The 18,839-nt window shown below is 36.7% G+C and overlaps 1 protein-coding gene and 1 non-coding gene across 2 annotated transcripts in view; both read left to right on the forward strand.

Annotated features, from left to right (window-relative positions):
• The window catches only part of LOC140160790 (protocadherin Fat 4-like), a 101,699-nt gene extending 89,828 nt beyond the window's left edge, over positions 1-11,871 (forward strand). Inside the window, 5 exon segments of the mRNA XM_072184093.1 lie at positions 1,585-1,676; positions 2,319-2,629; positions 3,205-3,425; positions 4,482-4,749; positions 5,360-11,871. Coding sequence (XP_072040194.1) covers positions 1,585-1,676; positions 2,319-2,629; positions 3,205-3,425; positions 4,482-4,749; positions 5,360-7,482 — 3,015 coding nt within the window. The 3' untranslated portion in view covers positions 7,483-11,871.
• Positions 11,872-15,178: 3,307 nt separating this feature from the next.
• Trnam-cau (transfer RNA methionine (anticodon CAU)) lies at positions 15,179-15,250 on the forward strand. The gene has a single exon. It is a non-coding gene; the product is annotated as a tRNA-Met (tRNA).
• Positions 15,251-18,839: the final 3,589 nt, after the last annotated feature.

Genomic DNA, 18,839 nt, shown 5'->3' on the forward strand with positions numbered 1-18,839 from the left:
AGCTTTGAGCACATAGGCTACTTAGTGAGTGTGGCAGTCCATCACTCACAGTATGTTGATGTTCAAGCACAGGTGCGCATACTGTAGATGCAACACAGAGGACAGTCATCTCATACATAAATTATGATAAATATGATCGTTCTAGAAACAAAAGCTGTCCTTCTATTATCATGATTACGTGGAAAAATCCGCACCCCAAAAAAAATCCTGGATTTGTTTGGGTTGCGGATTTTCCAAATGCAGATCTTTTCAAGGGAAATCTTCATTGTGGCCAAAAGCAGACCTTGACCCCCTTTTATAATTGATTTTTGAAACCTATTATGTTAGACAAAATCCACAGAAAGAAAATTCATGATTTTGGGTACATTTATGTAAAATGTTGACATTTATGACCCAATTTTGCTATCTTTATGGACAAAGCAGACCTTTTGTCAATTCATGTGGGGTGCATTGCACTCCCTGTCTACAGACCTGAAATTGAATTGTACTGATAAATGATTGAAGTTTTGGTAGCTAGTAAGTCCACTAACAGTCAATTTTGAGTTTCCTGTCACATAATTTCTGAAAACAAGTGAGGTAACTTTTTCATTATGCATTATTCATTATTTTTCTGCCTTTTATTATATGACCAACATGCATGTAAAATGTGTTGTTATTTACCGCTCACTCACTTGAAGATGGATGTTTAGCTCAAATGAAATTCAAAAGTATATTAAAAAGAGTCTGCAAGGTTGACAGCAAAATTTATGTTTTGATTTTGATTTTTCCACAAAAAATAAATGGGTTTCATCATTTTTTTGCAAATATAACCAATTTTTATCGGTATTTTTTTTAAAATTACAATAATGAATTCAAGTGAGGATCAGAAAATGAAGTGAGGGAGGGTGACGGGAAACTCAAAACCCGGGCTCAAAATCGACTTTGATTGGCCTAATGGTGTGGGTATAGGAGCAGAATAATGATTCACCAATATGATAGTTTCTATTTAACTTCCCTAGCATGCCCTTTTGATTTTTCAACGGTGGTATGTCTGGTTACATGTGTCATAGGGTCAGATGTACAGAATGTGTAAGAATGTTAACATACACATCAATTTGTCTGCCGGATGTGTCATGTGAATTAATTGTTATAGGCCCATAGTGGATTGGGCAACAAATCGGAAACATTTATTGGCTGGTAAAGCAGGGAGGGACTTCTCAGTTTCATAATCATATATAAAAATTTACCAAATGTATCCAAAAATATTCAAGAGATCAGATTTGACACTTAATCAAGCCACGGACAATTAATCTAACAGCTTGAAAACAAAATTTTCCCCATCTCTCAATATAAGATAAGGGACCGCTGGTTCCGGACAGTTCCATCCAGTTGGAGCCGGTTCTATTCTAAACAATGAAACACGGTTCAACCGTCAGTAACTACCGGTTAACCGCCGGTTGAGTTTTGATTTCATTCCTAATGGGATCATAGTTTAAGACTGTTATAAAGTGTGTAAAATTGAAGCAAATAATTTGCACTGTAGTATTTCTGACGTCAATAATGTCTAACAATCATGTATTTTTGTACGTTTCTTTCTGTACTCAGGATGGTGAAGTAGTTATATTTGATGATGACTGTCCCCCAACTGGTGATACCAGCTACTGCAGAGCAACTGGACAATCGCCAGGCACTGACAGGTATGAAATATCAACAACAAAATTACATTTGTGTTGCTGGATAGTGACTTTGAATTGAAGTGTTTAAGAATGAGAATAAAGCTATTGTTTTTAGCCACTGTCGTGCATCTATCGTCTCATATAACACAGGCGACATCATTATTTTTGGCGTAAAACAACTCGGCTTTGCCTCGTTGTTGTACTTAAAATAATGATGTCGCCCATGTTACATAAGACGATAGATGCACGACAGTGGCTAAAAACAATAGCTTTATTCTCTAATTTTCCTGCAGAACTTAGAACTGTAGCAGGTAGTAGTTTGAATCTGGAAGTAGTGGGTTGGCTGGGCTACGTAATCAATTTCGGCAATTCTACAAGTTGAATCACATTTTCCTGGGTAGATGAGCATTGTGAAGGCGTAGCCCAGAATATTGTTTGAATCTGTATTCTACTTCAGAAAATCTAATATGCAATGGGTATAAACATTTGTGATTTTGAATGTTGGTCAATGCCTTTGGATGTGCTACCATTGTAACAGTTTGAGTCTTGCTCTAAAGTGTCAAAGCCTGACTGTTCATCTTAATAATACTTTTAACTTTCAGGTAAAGTAGAAAATATTAAGATCCACAGTATAATTTTTTGCAACTTTTCTATCCACTGCAGGGATCTGGATTTGAGCAGTATACCACTAAGCCTGGGCGGAGTGCGTTCCATCAACAACATCACAGACAGACCATGGCAGGTCGCTTCGGCTGATTTCGCCGGCTGCATCCGAGATCTATACATCAATGGACAGCTCGTAGACATGGGTTCGCCTCTTGCTGAGTCTGGTATACTAGATGGCTGCCCTCGTGATGTGGATACCTGCGGTAGTGAGAAGAAGGCTTGTAGTGGGAATAGCGTGTGTATGGATGAGTGGTTTGGTCATTGGTGCCAATGTGAAGAAGGACTTACTGGTGACAACTGTGATAAAGGTATGCTATCACTGAAGATGCATCAAAACCAAAATTTACTTAATAGTTTTTTGAAGCTATGCTGCAACAAGTGACTATTAAACCTGAGTAGAATTATAACACTTTCGTCAGAATATATGATCAGTGGCATAATTCAGTGATTGTTTTGTAATAGTCTGATCAGAATTTATTTGCTTAAAGGCCATTCAGTAATTTGCTCATCCGGAGTACCGTAAAAATCATCAAAATTCAGGTTTTGACACCTTTGTTAGTGTCATAGATGTACTAACATAGCCTGCTAGTGGTTAAGCCAAAAGCTGCGTATTAAGGACAAAATAAGACATTTGACATGAATCTGAAATTTCTCTCCGGACTGACTGACAAAAGTCCCACCCCCCCCCCTTGCGCACGCCACTGCTGCCAGAGCAGTCAGCCTGAAGATTCGATGAGACGTGATATCGTAGCTATCAAAATTCCAATGAACTGAATTGTCTTTTTTTTTTTGCTTTGTTTATCAGCCTGAATAATTGACATCATTCACAAATATACAAGTGATATATTTTAATTAATAATGGTATTTATTGTTTTTTTAACAGAACCAGCACCATTCTCCTTTGGTGATGGCAGCTTTGTGGAATACCAAATCAAGGAGAGTTATCGCAGACAGAAACAACTTGAAGAAGCCAAAGGGAGTAGTAGCAGACGACGCAGACGTGAGACAGAATCAGTGCAAAGTGTGGAAATGGCTTTTAGGACAGGAGATGCAGGTGGTTTGCTGCTCTATGTGGTATCACAGGAGGATTTCACCATCATACAGGTATGCGACATTCAAATTACATCATTCATTATATACTGTAACTAAACTGTTGTCATTTCACTGGCACTGGCTCGTGTTATATGAGACAATACAGCTGAGTGCATATTGAACTGCGCAGTTGCATGTATTATTTGCGCTACGTGTATCATGGTATGCACAGCATTTGGACATATTTAGCGAAACATGTCAAGTTTATATAGGGGCTATGTGTGAGTGTGGCATCATAAATCTTCAGAAGGAGAGAATAAAAGTATTTATTTGAGACCCAGCCGTGTTTCTATCGAGTGATATATCGTGGGCGATAGCATTATTTTAAATGAAACAATGAGGGGGCAAGCTGAATTGTTCCATGCAAAAATAATGCCATCTATTGTGTTATATCAGGGGATAGGCACATGGCTACGTCTCAAAACAATACTTTTATTCTCATTCGTAAACAGATCACCCGTAAAGTCATGTTTCCTTGTTTATTTACGTCCACTCTTTATAGTCATTTTATCAAGCTCAACCAGTCGCTCCTGTACACAAAATTGGCAAATCCATTACGGCCATCACATGTGGATGCAAAATATTGTATGCGCTGACACAAGAGATCACTGTACGCACACCATGCAATGTGCAACGCAAATGATACAGGCAACTGCATAGTTTAATATGCATGCAGCTGTAGTCTATTACAAATAACACCGGCAAGAACCAATGAAATTTAAGGAAAAACAATGACTGTTTAAGATGTGCTGATGATATCACATCTGACAAAGCTCAATAGCCTTTATTTCACAGTATTTGGACATATTTAGAGAAACAAAAGACCAAAAACTGTAAAAAAGTTTAACATTTTGAAATAATATAATGTGATGATGCAATTCCTTACATAATAAGATCTTTGGTCACTTTTCATGATGTTACTCTTAATTTTGAGACAACAAAGGGAGAAAGACAGTCAACAAACTTGAAAAAACATGTTGTCTTGTCCTATTTCTGGCAAAACACAAAATTTGTTTCTTCCAGATGCTATAATGTATTTTTTTAAATTTTTATTTCCCAATTTTTTAGGTTAAAGGTGACTCTATTCAATACAGCTTTGGTAGATCAGGAAACACACTCGACACTCTCATCCTTGATGCTAAGTCCATCTCTGATTGGTATTGGCATAACGTCACCCTACTGATACGAGGCAGGACTGTCACCTTCTTGTTGGATGGAAGCGGGAGCTCCAAGACATTTGACAGGATTCCTCATGACTTTGCTGGTCTGGAAGTTACTGCGATGAGCCTCGGTGGTACTAAGGAAGAACTGGTAGTGGATGGCAAGCAAATTTCTGGTGAGTCATTGTTTGAAAATATCGCATCAAATCAATCGGATCTATTTAGATGGACTGGCAAAGGAAATAGTACTGACAGAACTTCACTCAAAATTTCATTAAGAACAATCGTGAACAAATATGGGCCCTATGCTATGCTAGATAGTTGTAGGGTGGTTCAAGTCTATGTAAATTTGCCTCAATAGCAAGATAATCCAGAGTCAAGAAAGTTACATTCTGAATTTTGCAAAAGGAAAACTGTACAAAACATATAACACCCTCGAAATGTAAATTACTATTCTGAATTTCACAAAAGGAAAACTTTACAAAACGTATAACACCCTATCCATGAGTTTGTTAAGTGGACTCAGGTGCAACTTTTAAAACGGCCTCTTTTTTACATCATAACCATTGTGGGCGAACGCAATGATATGTGACGTTATAAATTGATACAGATGTGTAAAAAAAACAAGGCTACCTTTTTAAATTTGTACATATCTTAAAATATTTTTTGATTTATTTTAAAAAGTATTATAGGGAACTTATAAGTTGTGGGTCCTATAGTATATTCAAGATATATATTCTACTGAGTCATAGGTTTCTAACACTACTCTCATTCCTATTCTTTCAGGTTTTGAAGGCTGCATCGAGAATTTCGCCCTCAATGAAAACGCCTTGCCTCTAGATGGTGCCAACGAAATGTTTGAAGCCATTCCATCTGAAAACACTGGTGAAGGTTGCAGTGTAGGAGATCCATGCATTCCAAACCCTTGCTCCACCGATGAACTCTGTCTAGTAGATGGTGATGGATACGCTTGTGAACCAGCCGGTGCATGCCTCTCGAATCCATGTCAAAATGGCGGTGTATGTTACCCCACCTCGGTGTTATACGTTTGCAAATGCCCCAAAGGGTTTGATGGCGACACATGTGCAGCGCCATTGACGGGATCCCCTAATATGACCATGATTATCATAATATGCGTCTTTGTTTTCCTGCTTTTTATATTGCTCATCATATTCTTACTGTTGATGAGACGCTACCGGTATAACGCCGCCAAAGAGAAGAAACAACGTCAAGATAACGGTTACGATCAGAGACCTTCCATTTCATTGGATGCGGTAGACAATCCAGGATTTAACGGTGACACATTCGATGATGCAACTATGATCGGTGGCGATATTAAATTTAATGTATCGGCAAGCCCGGTTACTATGAACGGTACTATACATAAGCAGCCCGATATAATCGATCCGAATGATCTTGCAGATGCTACGCAACCGGATTCGTCTAGTGGTGGAGAACACGATCACGAAGAAGGGATCACATCGTTCTCGGAGCCTGATGCCGAGCATTATGATATTGAAAATGCCAGCAGTATCGCACCATCAGACATAGATGTTGCATATCATTATAGACATTACCATGATCATGAACGCAAAAAGCATAGACGCAGCCCTAATCCGTTGCTAATGCACTTGCAGCAGCAACAGCACCCATCGGTTAGGGCAAGCCCTATCAGCCACACATCATCAAGACAAAATTTGAACAATTTAAGCCACAGAAATACGCCCAATCACATGACTCATAATCTTCGCGGAAGTCCTAATATAGTCCTCGCTCACAGTACACCACTTGATAGACAAAGTCCTGCAGTAATGCATAATCAATATCCTATGGTACATCTAGGAAGCAAAGAGACACTAAGATCGACAACACCTCTGCATGGGAGTCGATCAACTACTCCTAACCATCGCAGTACTACTCCTAATCATAGGAGTCATACTCCTACGTATAGGAGTAACACTCCTACATATAGGAGTAACACACCAAGTTACAAGAGTGTTACAAGTCACAAAAGTAACACGCCGAGTCATAGAAGCACTCCTAGTCATCGTAGTTTAGCAAGTCCTGTACAGTCAATACATTCTGCACACTCAGTACACTCAGTGCAGAGTGAACTCCGTAGTGTAGGACATCATAGTGATGTGAGCAGTGTGCGTAGCCAGAGAAGTAGAACTAAAAGCCCACTACAAGTTGGGCTAACGCTGGCAGCACAGTCGGCATTGGTAGCCCAGCACCAACAGAAACGTTTAAGTCCTTCTGTTTCTTATAATACCAAAGTGCCGCTTGGACTAACAGTAGAAGAAGTAGCAAGGTTAAACACAGCCCGCCCAGAACTCATGGTGGGTAGTCAGGCTAGTACTATAGACAATTTATCATTGGGTAGCGACAGGGGCCTGTCACCACCACCTGTTACCCACACAAGTCAGCCATCGCCGCATAATCTTCTCGAAGCGCCCAGCTCGGACGACGACACCAACGATTCTTTCACATGCTCGGAGGTGGATTCCGACGTTGACAGATTGCCACGTATCGATAGTGACTTTGATCCAGGATCGATCATTCTGTCGCGTCTCGCTGAAGTCGAGAATGAAAATGAATACAGCGAGGATCCGTGTAGCGCGGGAGGACACTCAGAGCCGGGCTCACTCAGTACTTTATTTATGTCAGATGATGAAAATCAGAAACCCAGTAAACGTGGTAAACATAGTAAACATGGTAGACCAACTTTGAACGGCTCTCTCAAATGGGACGACTTCTTGAACTGGGGACCAAGATACGATTCTTTTGAAGGGGTGTTTAAAGACATTGCCGAGTTGCAAGATGTTATGGCGGCTTCACCCCAGACTATACTTGCTCCTTCACCTCAGACAACTATTACTCTAGAACAAACTGAGGAGGAATTTGTCTAGTACATTCAAATTGTCTTTTTTTTTTTTTGAAAGAAGAAAACTTTGGTGTATATCCAGGATTTTTAAGGATAACTCTAAAAAGTTTCTCCCACTTCGGGAAGTTATTAAAAAATTTTTGTATATGTAAACTTGGAAGTTAACAGAGTTATATTTTATTTATTTGTACAAATTACAAGAAATAAGTATGTATTGTGGGTAACTACCAAAATACTTAAAACTTGAAAAGTTTTGTATTATTGGATGAGGTTTTTGTGCAAATGATTCATGACGGTCATATTAGCAGTATATTTCAAACATTTCAGTAGTGACAAAATGACCATTGTAGCCTTGGGTTTGCCCACTGACTGACATGAATTTTGTAAGAGTAAACCAAAGTTTTTATACATTTCATATGTGAATTGTTGCACATTCTCATTATATATATCAAATGGCACTAGATATATTGCTTATAAAGTAAGCCAAGTATGCGCATCTGTGATATGTAGGATGTGTGCACTAATCATATGTGCAGTCTAGCCAGTCTTTTCTATATCGTGTATCCTAGGAACACATCGTTCCACATTGACGAAGTACAGGAAAATAATATCGCAATATTATCATATGGGACGATATCGCACATGCTTAGTGGGCACACATGTTTTTGTGAAAGTGTGTGGGTGAGAATGAATGTTTAGTAAGACATGCAGAGTTAAACTAGTGTAAAGAGTTAATTGAGGGGTTGCACCGAGTAATGCTTATAATCACTCAATGAAGTTTTTACACTAGTCTAGTTTTGGGTGATTTCATAACATGAAGGAATAACCGTAATGTTTGTTTCTCAACATTCAAAATGATTAAAAAATATAGGTAGGTAAAATAGAAAAAAAACTGAAAATACAGATTGACAATACGAACTAAAATGAATTAAATGTTTCATTTGATTTCTTTTTATAATAACAGACAGTTTATTGTACAGTTCGCTCTCTGTCTTCCGTAAATTTTAGTGGAAGTTAATATATTTCTCCCAACTTTAACAAATTTTATAAACTAATCTTTTGCCTCTAGCGTTTTTACTAAGTTAACTTTGACTTTATACCTAATCCTCAGGAAGACATTGAAAACAATTTTTTTTAATATGATTTCAAAATCAGTTATTGCCTTTCCAATGATTTCAAATCAATTATTGCCTTTCCAATGATTTCAAATCAGTTAATGCCTTTCCAGTGATTCTAAATCAATTTTAAATCAAGACAGTAACAGCAAAGTATTACATTGGACTATTACAGATGAATGCCATACACCCCCTATGGAAGACATGACCTTAATCTCTCACACAGGGTGTGTGCATTTCAAATGGAGTCATCCATTCAGGTAGTCCCATTTGAAATTCATACTCCCTGTGTGGAAGATTAAGGTCATGTCTTCCATAGGGGGTGAACGGATTTCAACTGAAATAGCCCATTTTCTCAATACTGTAAAAGTGGAAATTTTCACAATATGTTAGGGACCACAATGGCCTCATCCCAATGGCATAGATCAATAACATCAATTAAACATCATAGTACAAAATGTGACCTCAAGTTGCAGAGGATGAGTTTCTGTACACAAAATTTCAAAGGTCATGCAATCAATGTACAAATGTATTGGGGTTAAAGAACTGTGCCAAGATAGGTGAGTATGTTGTGGATCCTTGTGATACATTTTAACTTTTCATGCTTTTTGCTCTGTTTTAAGCCTGTGCAAAATTAAAAATTCATGGAAACGTTTATTGTAACATGTCCATGTAGCATTTAAGTTGACTTGTTGGCTATATTAAAAACAAGCAAAATGTTTGATGTTGTTACTGTATGAAACTCTAATGTTGCGAAAATTACCACTTGTGCAGTATTTTATGTCATAATCTCTTTGCACAGGTCATTGCACTTATAAGGAGGTGGAATCAATTAGTAGCCAAACTTCACCACCATGAGTCGGTTTTGATTGCGTTTTCAAATACTATGCCATTTTTGCCTTACAAGTGTAATTTCATGTGAAAGGAATTGTGGGAAAATAGTTCTATTGTGTGACCAGTTTAAATTAATCTCAACATAGTTCTATTGTAATTTGAAGTTTACACATTTGTTTTTGAATTCTATTTACCCTTTATATTTGACGGTTATGAAATTTGACTAAAAAACATTTCAAATTTAATTTAAATGTAGATGATAACTAACTACTGTGAGTTTCAAGACAGAAGGGCAATTCACTTTGAGTATGCTGTATATTTGAAGTATTGTATCTGACCAAAAAAGGTGGTATGTGAGACAAAAAGCAAACATTTTGTGAAAATCAAAGCAGACTTGTGTGTATTTATGACATTTATCTGTGTTGGCTAACAGTACTTGCTCTGACTTGTATGTGTCTTTGTCATAACATTTGGAGGCCTTCTTTACAGAGAATTTTTTGTATTCCATAATGTCCGACTGTAACACATGTTTGTTAAGTGTATAAATATAACCAGTGGCAACATAAATTTGTTAATTCAATAATAGATTTTTGAAAAACGTGCCTACAAACCACTCCATTATATGAAGGAGGGAATTACAGTGTGGTGACATGGTGGGACATGAAACAGTATTTATACTGGCATTTTTTATGATTTGATTAAGCAAAATGAGCTATTTGTGAAATAAAATCAGTATACTGATGTTGAAAATCGTATCCAAATTGGGCATACAGTTTCTGATATAAAAATTGAGCAGTTGCACTGTCTTATTCCTTGGTGCTTACACCCATGTAACTATTCAAAGTCTTTCTCCTGTGATGTGAGTTTGAATAGTTACACAGGCATATGCCCCAAGGTGCAAGCAATTATGCCAAACTCTCAACTATTTCAGTGTTTTATGCAAAAACGAAATACAAGAGAAATCAAGTTTGTTTTTGATCATATTTCTGAATCACTTTGAACACAACTGACTTATTTTGCTTGATCAAATCGCATACATTGATCTTTAATTATTATATTAAACACAAAAGCTTCCAAAATTACTGCACCTTGTTAAAAACTAGCAAAATGATATTCAATGTAATGTGAAACCCTTTGCCATAATATGTGTGTGTGTTGTAATTTGTAATAGTATTCTATCAGTGACAATCTGTACTATATTTCTATGTTTTTTTTCTAAATGTTTTTAACCAATTGTGTCCTAGCATGAGGCATATTTGCTGCACTTTATCATAAGTATAAAGCTGCTGAATTTATTATTAAGCACAGCCTTGTATTTGCACTTTATCATAAGTATAAAGGTGCTGAATTACTAAAGAGCACAGCCTTAAAAGTGTACTTATAATATTCGAAAGAAAACCAAATATTGCTATTAACAACATGTTGAAGAGTTCTGTGACACTGAGCATGTTGCACTTTATATCAATACAATTTACAAACTTGCCCAAGTTGCTAAAGTGATGCTTACATGTTTGTTAATCATAATTAGCTAGCTAAAAACTGCAAGTGCCTTTGCTATTACAAAAGTCAAAGTTAATTATGTTCAACTTAATGTTCCCTTTAAATAAATTGGATATCCCATCTTACAGGTGGTTGAAGAAGAACGAAATATGATAGTGCTATATTTGACTTTTTCTGATTTTGTATTTTGTTGCTTGGCATAATTTGAAGATGAAATGCATATATCAAAAATTTATCAACTTTTATATGATGACAAAATAAATCATTCCATTAAAAATGGTCAATATTTATTCAATGTGTACAGAGAAGGTATATAAAGAAGAGTAAAATAATAATTTTAATAAAGACTGATTTTTTTTGGAATGTTTAAATAGTATTTTCTGTGATGCAAAAATTGAATGGATTTGGTATATTATGTGCATAAGACAAGATTAAATCAAGATTTGGCCATGGTTTGTGGGCCAAAAAATGAACATTAACTCAATTCTTCAATTTTAGATTCACAAATTTTGGCCAATAAACTGTGTTTGAATCTTAAACCTTCTTTTTACGTGCACATGGCTACATTGTAAGATGTCCGTACAGAAGTGCAGCTGAAACTGTACTGAGCGTAAAAAACTAATTTGCTGTCACACACTGTAAAATGAACAAAAATACTGCTGTTTATGCTATAATTAATAACTGATCAGTGACAAAATCAATCTGGGATCTATTGTCTTCAGAAAATTAATTTTTCAAACTTCAGCACAATGTGTTCTCTTCGTAATATATATGTACACTATTACATTTAAAACATGACATTTTGGGCATGTCGTTTACAAAGTTCTTGTACAACAATATTGTGTTTTTATATGGACCAATATTTGAAATGTATTATTGAAACTATTATTAACATTAATAACTTTGTATTGTTCCTTCAGTTGCAAAGGGACTTAATAAATTGAAAGATACATTTTTTAAGAAATACAAAATGAAATTGTGGATGTGTTTTATTGGAGTCTTTTATTGTTACTTTTGCTCATCGGGTTTGGTCCTATCTGCAATAGCTGCCCTATAGACATTTGATAATTTCTGCATTCTGTATTGTACACATTTCTAATAGTATGACACCTGGCAGCTATTGTTGATGGGCTTTGTTGCCATAAACCCCGATGTCTACTTTTATTTCCTACGTACAGAAACTTTTATGCTAAAAGTACATGAGGGTTTAGGGAAAGAATACCCTATCTGCAATAGCTGCCAGGTGCAATGTTTTTAGATTGTGTACAATATAGAGTGCAGAAATTAACAAATGTCGATAGGGCAACTATTGTAGATAGGAAGAGTTCAGATGTAAAAACTGATGTATCCATTTTTTCTTGATTTGAGATATAGGCAATTATAACTAGACAAATTCAGGGTGTATTTAAATAAAGTATAGAGTTCGAAAAATGCCACTAGTTTAAAAAATATGAAGTAAATCACTGGCATGTGACATGGTGGCTGTTTTTGTGAGCCGAGTGAAAATGCAGTTGCTCAAAGTCAGTTAAAATCAAAGCTATATAGATGAAAATTTGCAAATCTCACCTTTTACATCAGAACTCTTCACTGAAGCCCTTTTGTTGGTCTTTTTGGAAATAAAAAGTATATCTTCAACATGAAAGGGCAACATTTTCAAATAATGGACAGATTTTACTCCCAGCTACATATACACTCCTCAAAAGAATTAAAGGATCAGTTGAATATAATCAGCATTTTTGAAAACATTGAAGATTTTGGGAGAGGATGGGGGAAACTTGAACCCCTCTACAACTCTCAAATCAGTTCTCTTCAAATTGGTTCTTAGACCCAAAATAATTGATGTACAATGCACGGCCATACCCTAATTAAATGTTGAGTGGTGCCCCTGGGCCCGCGCCCGTCCGGGTGCGTTAAGTAGATTAAGTTGGGGTATGAAAATCATAAATTTATCAACAAGACGATCTTGCTCCCTCTCGGTGTGCGAAAAAACGCCTAAACATTTCCCTCCTCTCGGCATGCCAAAAATTTACTTGCCCCTCTCGGCATGGCAAAAAATCCATGGCCAGTGCCGATTTTTTTAGAACTCCTGCATATTGGCAGGCATGCGACCAAATTTTGCATAATTATTTGAATGTTTCCATACGTTTTCCCTACCCTTTGATGCTGATGTCAGAAATTGCTTCCTTCATTTTGCCCTGCCAAAAATTGCTTGCCTCTCTTGCTTTTTTGCAGGGGGTTTTTGTTTATTAGTGTATAGCCTGCATTAGCTATATTGGTTTGAAAAATTAAATTACAAACAACTCTTCTACTCTTTTGCTTGGAAATGTTTTAGATGTACTTTAGTAAACAAAGGTACTCTGCAAAAATCAAAAGGTGATTTAGTTTTGTCAAAATCCGAGATTTTGAATAAAACGCAGGAACCGTCGTTTTTTTACGATGGAAATATTAGTCGAACACGTATGCGATAACAGAGTATGCATGACACGGCGTGGGGACATATATACACACACACCCCAGAGGGTCGTGCCGTATTACAATCGGTGGAGTAACACGCATTGGCGCTAGTAGTAAATTCCAATTTTCTTTGCTTTGCCTCACTTGTTCGGCTCAAAATTAAAAGGGGACATATATATGACAGTAAAAGCTAACATTTTATGGAAAATAAATACTGATCTATTTTTACAGAAATGTTATAATATGGCTTTAAATGGTCAACTTTCAACAACGCAATCACAAGCAATAATTTCTCTTCTACCTAAGCCTGGAAACGATCCAAAGCTTATCAAAATTTGGCGTATATCATTATCATAGGCTAGGGAAGATTTTTAATATTGGGGGGGCAAAGTTTTTGGTGCTAAACGCTAAAGGGGTGGGTGCAGGAAGGGTATCCCCCTCCGCATAAAGCACAGAATCTTTTGAAATGCATACATTTTTACATGAATTGTACCTTGCATTTTGAATTATACCTAAAATTATACCTTAAAATTATGAATTTTATCTTAAAATTATGTATTTTATCCTAAAATTATGAATTTTACCTCCGATTATTGGGGGGGGGGGGGGGCTCTAGGGTACTTGGGCCCCCTCACCAAAATTATTGAGGGGGCAGGCCCCCCGGTTCCGGAGCCACTGATTATTAAATATCGATTACAAAATAGGTACAAAGGCAATTGCCAAACGAATGGAAAGTGTACTATCAAGTATTAGGATCATCAAACAGCCTTTGTCAAAGGTAGATATATTGCCTTTTTATTGGAGAAAACATTCGGTTAGATGAAGATATTCTGCAGTACACAAATGATAACCACATTCCTGGTATGTTGCTTTTTGCCGATTTGCAGAAAGTGTTTGATTCCGTAGAATGTAGTTTTCTTATGGCAATCTTAAAAAAATATTAAAAGTTGTGTAATAAACAAGGGGATTTCTATACTGGTTGGTTTGATCTGACACGAGGTGTTCGTCAAGGATGCCCGTTATCAACAGCATTATTCGTGTGTGTGATAGAAATTTTGGCTTTAATAACCAGTGATAACTTTGAAATGTAAGGATATAATGGCATAGAACTCCCAAGTGGGGTGGAGCTTAAGTGCTCCTTTTTTGCAGATGATGCAACCTTTCTTTCTATCCGATTCAAAATATGTGGAGAATCTTGTGAGAGAAATAGATAAGTTTGGAAAGTTGTTTGGTTTGAAGATAAATTTGGAGAAAACAGAATTGATGAAGATACATGAAGTCTTAGAAACTGTAATGATTATGTTTATGGCATTAAACCAACCAAGGAACCTGTTAAAATATTGGGCTTATTTAATTGTTGGTTATGAAAGTAAAAAATGTAATGAGTATACTATTCAACCAAGACTCACGAAATTAAAGGACAAATTAGACATTTGGAGACAAAGAGATCTAACACTTACAGGAAAAGTTTAAGTAGGCCTATTATTAGTAAAAAGTATTGGTATTTCACAAATGACTTAATGTCCACAGATTGTGTGAATGGAAATGTGAGTTGGTTTCAACACTCAAGAACGTTTCTTCATTTGCTTTCTTCTTGTTGTTCTTTATCTTCTTTGATTTATTACTTATTTTTGCAATCGAGAAGATTATGGAAATCGTAGCATTACATTCCTGCGTCATTTAAAAATATAAATACCGCCCTCTGTTGGTAATCATTTTGCGCTATTAATTGATTTCCCGCCAATGCTTGAAAGAAGAATGATTGCATCAGCCAAGAAAACCTTTATTAACTGCATTACGGGTAGTGGCAGCACGTGAAGCAGAGTGGCGCAGCGGAAGCGTGCTGGGCCCATAACCCAGAGGTCCAAGGATCGAAACCTTGCTCTGCTATCTCATATTTTTTGCATTTTTTTTTTGTACTTTGCAATGTTTTGAGAAATTATTTTAATTTTGTTTTACATTGCACGACTGATTTTTCTGTCTTTTTATCATTTTTTTTTGTTCTATAAGGTAGGGCCTACCGGTAGTGTTCATAAATACTTTGGTGGGGGGGTATTTGGAAAAAATTTGGGGGTATCAAAAAAATTTTGGGTCCTAAAAAGGGGGGATCAAAAAATTTGAGGGTAAAATTCCGCGGGTAAAATGTACGAGAAGGCATGTAGGCCTATATTCCAAAATTTTTGGAGCGCGCATGAATGTCCCGGATGAATGTTAGGCCTAAGTAGGCCTATTCGATTTTTGTAATCTCAAGTTTATACAAATCAATAAAATGTGCGCACTTTACAATTAGGGTGTAAAACTATGACTCCAATGAGTAATATTAAACTCCAAACGGTAATTTTTAGCTACTAGTGAGTTAATGACCATATACCCCGGGTTGGGGGCATAAATCCCCCCCCCCCCATATTTGGATAGGGGGATGGTCCATACAATCTTCCCCCAATGTTGACGCCTGTAGGCCTATATGGGTTTCTAACCAAAATTAACCCCATATTTGGTCATTTTAAAATAAAAAGTGCCAATTTTTTTGCGCTTCGCGCAAATTTATTCCATTTCGTACCGGTAGGCCTACTATACGGTATTTCACCAGTTTAGCTTCTATATGGTTTTTTTTTTTTTTGCGCTTCGCGCCATAAACTTATTTTGTCGGCAAAAAGTGCTGGATTCACTGGACTTCCAAGTTATTTTCTCCAACCCCAATGTCAAAAAGAAATCTATGCCATGCCACTGTTAGTTAGTGTTAATGATGTATATTTTTGGTTTCTTTTTTAGGACATGAAGGGGGGGGGGGATCAAAAATAAATAAATTAGACGATAAAAGGGGGGATAAAAAAAAATCCACCATTTTTTAGGGGGATCAAAATTTTTTTGACGTCCGAGGTTCCAACTTTTCCAACCCCCCACACCAAAGTATTCCGTAAAATGGGGTAACTTTGGGCACTTTTCAGAGTTTTTAAACCACTGCTTCCAAACAAAACCAATTATATTTCTAATTATCTCTTTTTTTATGACATTGGGGTTCCTTTCTACACTTTTAAGTTGAAAAAGATTTTTTAATAATTTTGTAAGGGTAGGCCTACCCTAGGGGTTACAAATAGAAAAAATTAGAAAAAAAATTCAAAAAAAATGATCTTCGCTGTATATGGGCAAGTTGTTGTTTTTTGTGACATTTGACCCCTTGCAAAATTAATCAAGCACACATCCTTGCTCACAAATATCGATTTTTATTTTTTCTGAACAAAATGTAAAAAAAAAGCTCATTTTTGGTCAAAAATCCCGAAAATATGATCATTTGAAAAAATATATTTGACCGACCAAAGTTACCCCGCTGACCGAAGTTACCCCATTTTACGGTTTATGAACACTCCCTAATCTGACAGCATTCCATTCATTGGCTTTTAGGAAGATTTTCAACATGGGGGGGGGGCTGACCTAGCCAAAAATTTAGGAGACCATCCTGGGGTTATGGGGGTATACTCGGTGTCAGCAAATTTGCCATTTTCCCCGGTAGGCCTATCTGGTTATTTTTTTTTACTTCATCTGGGGAATTATGGGCTCAGATCCCCAGACCAAAATTATTGAGGGGCTTAGCCCCCGCAAGCCCCCCCCGTTCATAAGCCTCCCAGGCTAAGCCTATGTCATTCCATTTTATGATGTGCCTATAGTCAGGGGCTGTGCAATAATTATGGCGTGCCAAAGCGCCCCCCGCTCTCGGCCTGCCAAAAAACCTTTCCCAGGGCTCACAATTATTGCACAGCCCCTTATTTGATTTTTGTAAAAATGTAAAAATGTAAAAAGATTCCGCCCTCCCACGCGAACTCCTGCACCCACCCCTTCAGCGCTTCGCGTTCCTGAGCACGTCCAAAATTTGCCCCTGCCCCCCCACCCCAATATTACAAAATACAGATCTTCCAGTGCCTCTGTCATTTCATTTCATTTCATTTCATTTCATTTCATTTCATTTCATTTCATTTCATTTCATTTCATTTCATTTCATTTCATTTCATTTCATTTCATTTCATTTCATTTCATTTCATTTCATTTCATTTCATTTCATTTCATTTCATTTCTATGCATATAGGCCTATGGAGGCATGATTAGCAAGTTTGAAGTAAGTGCTTCTGTTTTGAACAATAACGTTCCAAAATTTTGTACGGACGTTACAAAAGGCACTTTTGACATGGAATTGGCCATAAGGTTTAGGGTTAATGGTTATTAAATTATAGTTAGGTAGGGTTAGGATTAGCGTATTGCGGTCCTATAAGGTTGCATAAAATTAACACCCCCACCCCCGAATTGTTCAGTACTTAATAATTATGTTGCATTCAATAACACGTACGTAAGGCCTACGTGTAGGCCTACATAGGCCTACCGTATAGGAATACTTTACATTTTACTATGTCACTAATTATATAACTTTTTATGACCATTTATTATTCTAATTGCGATAAACATGTTTATAATTTCATCTGAATGCGTTCATCATTTATTTATCAAAAATCGACTATGGCACAGGCTATATATAGTCTATATTTTGGCCCAAAACTCAATGATAGTTTTTGGACATGCAGAATGATGCACAGGGTCAGGGTTCGGTTTTTGCCAGTGGCAAAAACTGGCAAAAACCTGTTTTTTTTGCCTTGTTTAAACCGGCAAAAATGGCAAAAACTCACATATAGTCACTCAAATATTAAAAAGTAACACAGAAAGCTCATAAACAGTAGCACTCAACTTCTAAAGAATCATTCAACATATTTTTTGTCTCATCAAGTCTTAAAGTGAAAAAGTTTTGAATTGATATATGCCACATTTCGGTTAAATGCACTTGAGCAATGAAAACACATGCATTTAATTTCTTAATTATAATTACAAAATCTGGCCTTGTTACACTCAGGAAATTATTTTTGTAACTTTATAATTCGTTTAGAAAGGAAAAACTGAACTATAAATCACTTTTTTAGTTTTTGCCGGCAAAAACGGGCAAAGTTGTTTTTGCCAAGCGGTTAAAACCGCGGTGTTTTCCACCTGTGAACCCTGCACAGGGTAATGATTGATTTAATATTTAGGATGAGGAGGCGGGGGGTAGTCCCTCTTTGAAAAATTTAGAAGGGAGGGGGTGACACAGCCCCAATTGCTATGTGCGTTTTGGCCTTAAGTGAATTATTGGGGGATTATTTGTTGTTGGAAGTTTTCGATTTCAATTCCTTTCTCGGTTCCCGGGCTCGGTTCCTTAGAATCATACTACACTAGCATGACTAGAGCCAAAATATATTTGGAGCTATTTGGCAGACCATTTTGAGAATTTACCCTTCCCCCACCAGCAGTAGGGCCTAGGCCTAACTAGGAAGGTAAATAGCCCACCCAGTAAATTATTTTGCCCACCCCGGCCATGATATAAATATAATTATCATAAACTAGTAGGCCTAGGTCCCCTACATGGCGAATCTCTTGAAATCAATTTGCATTTTGAAAGTTAAAT

Source organism: Amphiura filiformis, chromosome 9, assembly GCF_039555335.1.
Source record: "Amphiura filiformis chromosome 9, Afil_fr2py, whole genome shotgun sequence".
NCBI classification, from domain to species: Eukaryota; Metazoa; Echinodermata; class Ophiuroidea; order Amphilepidida; family Amphiuridae; genus Amphiura; species Amphiura filiformis.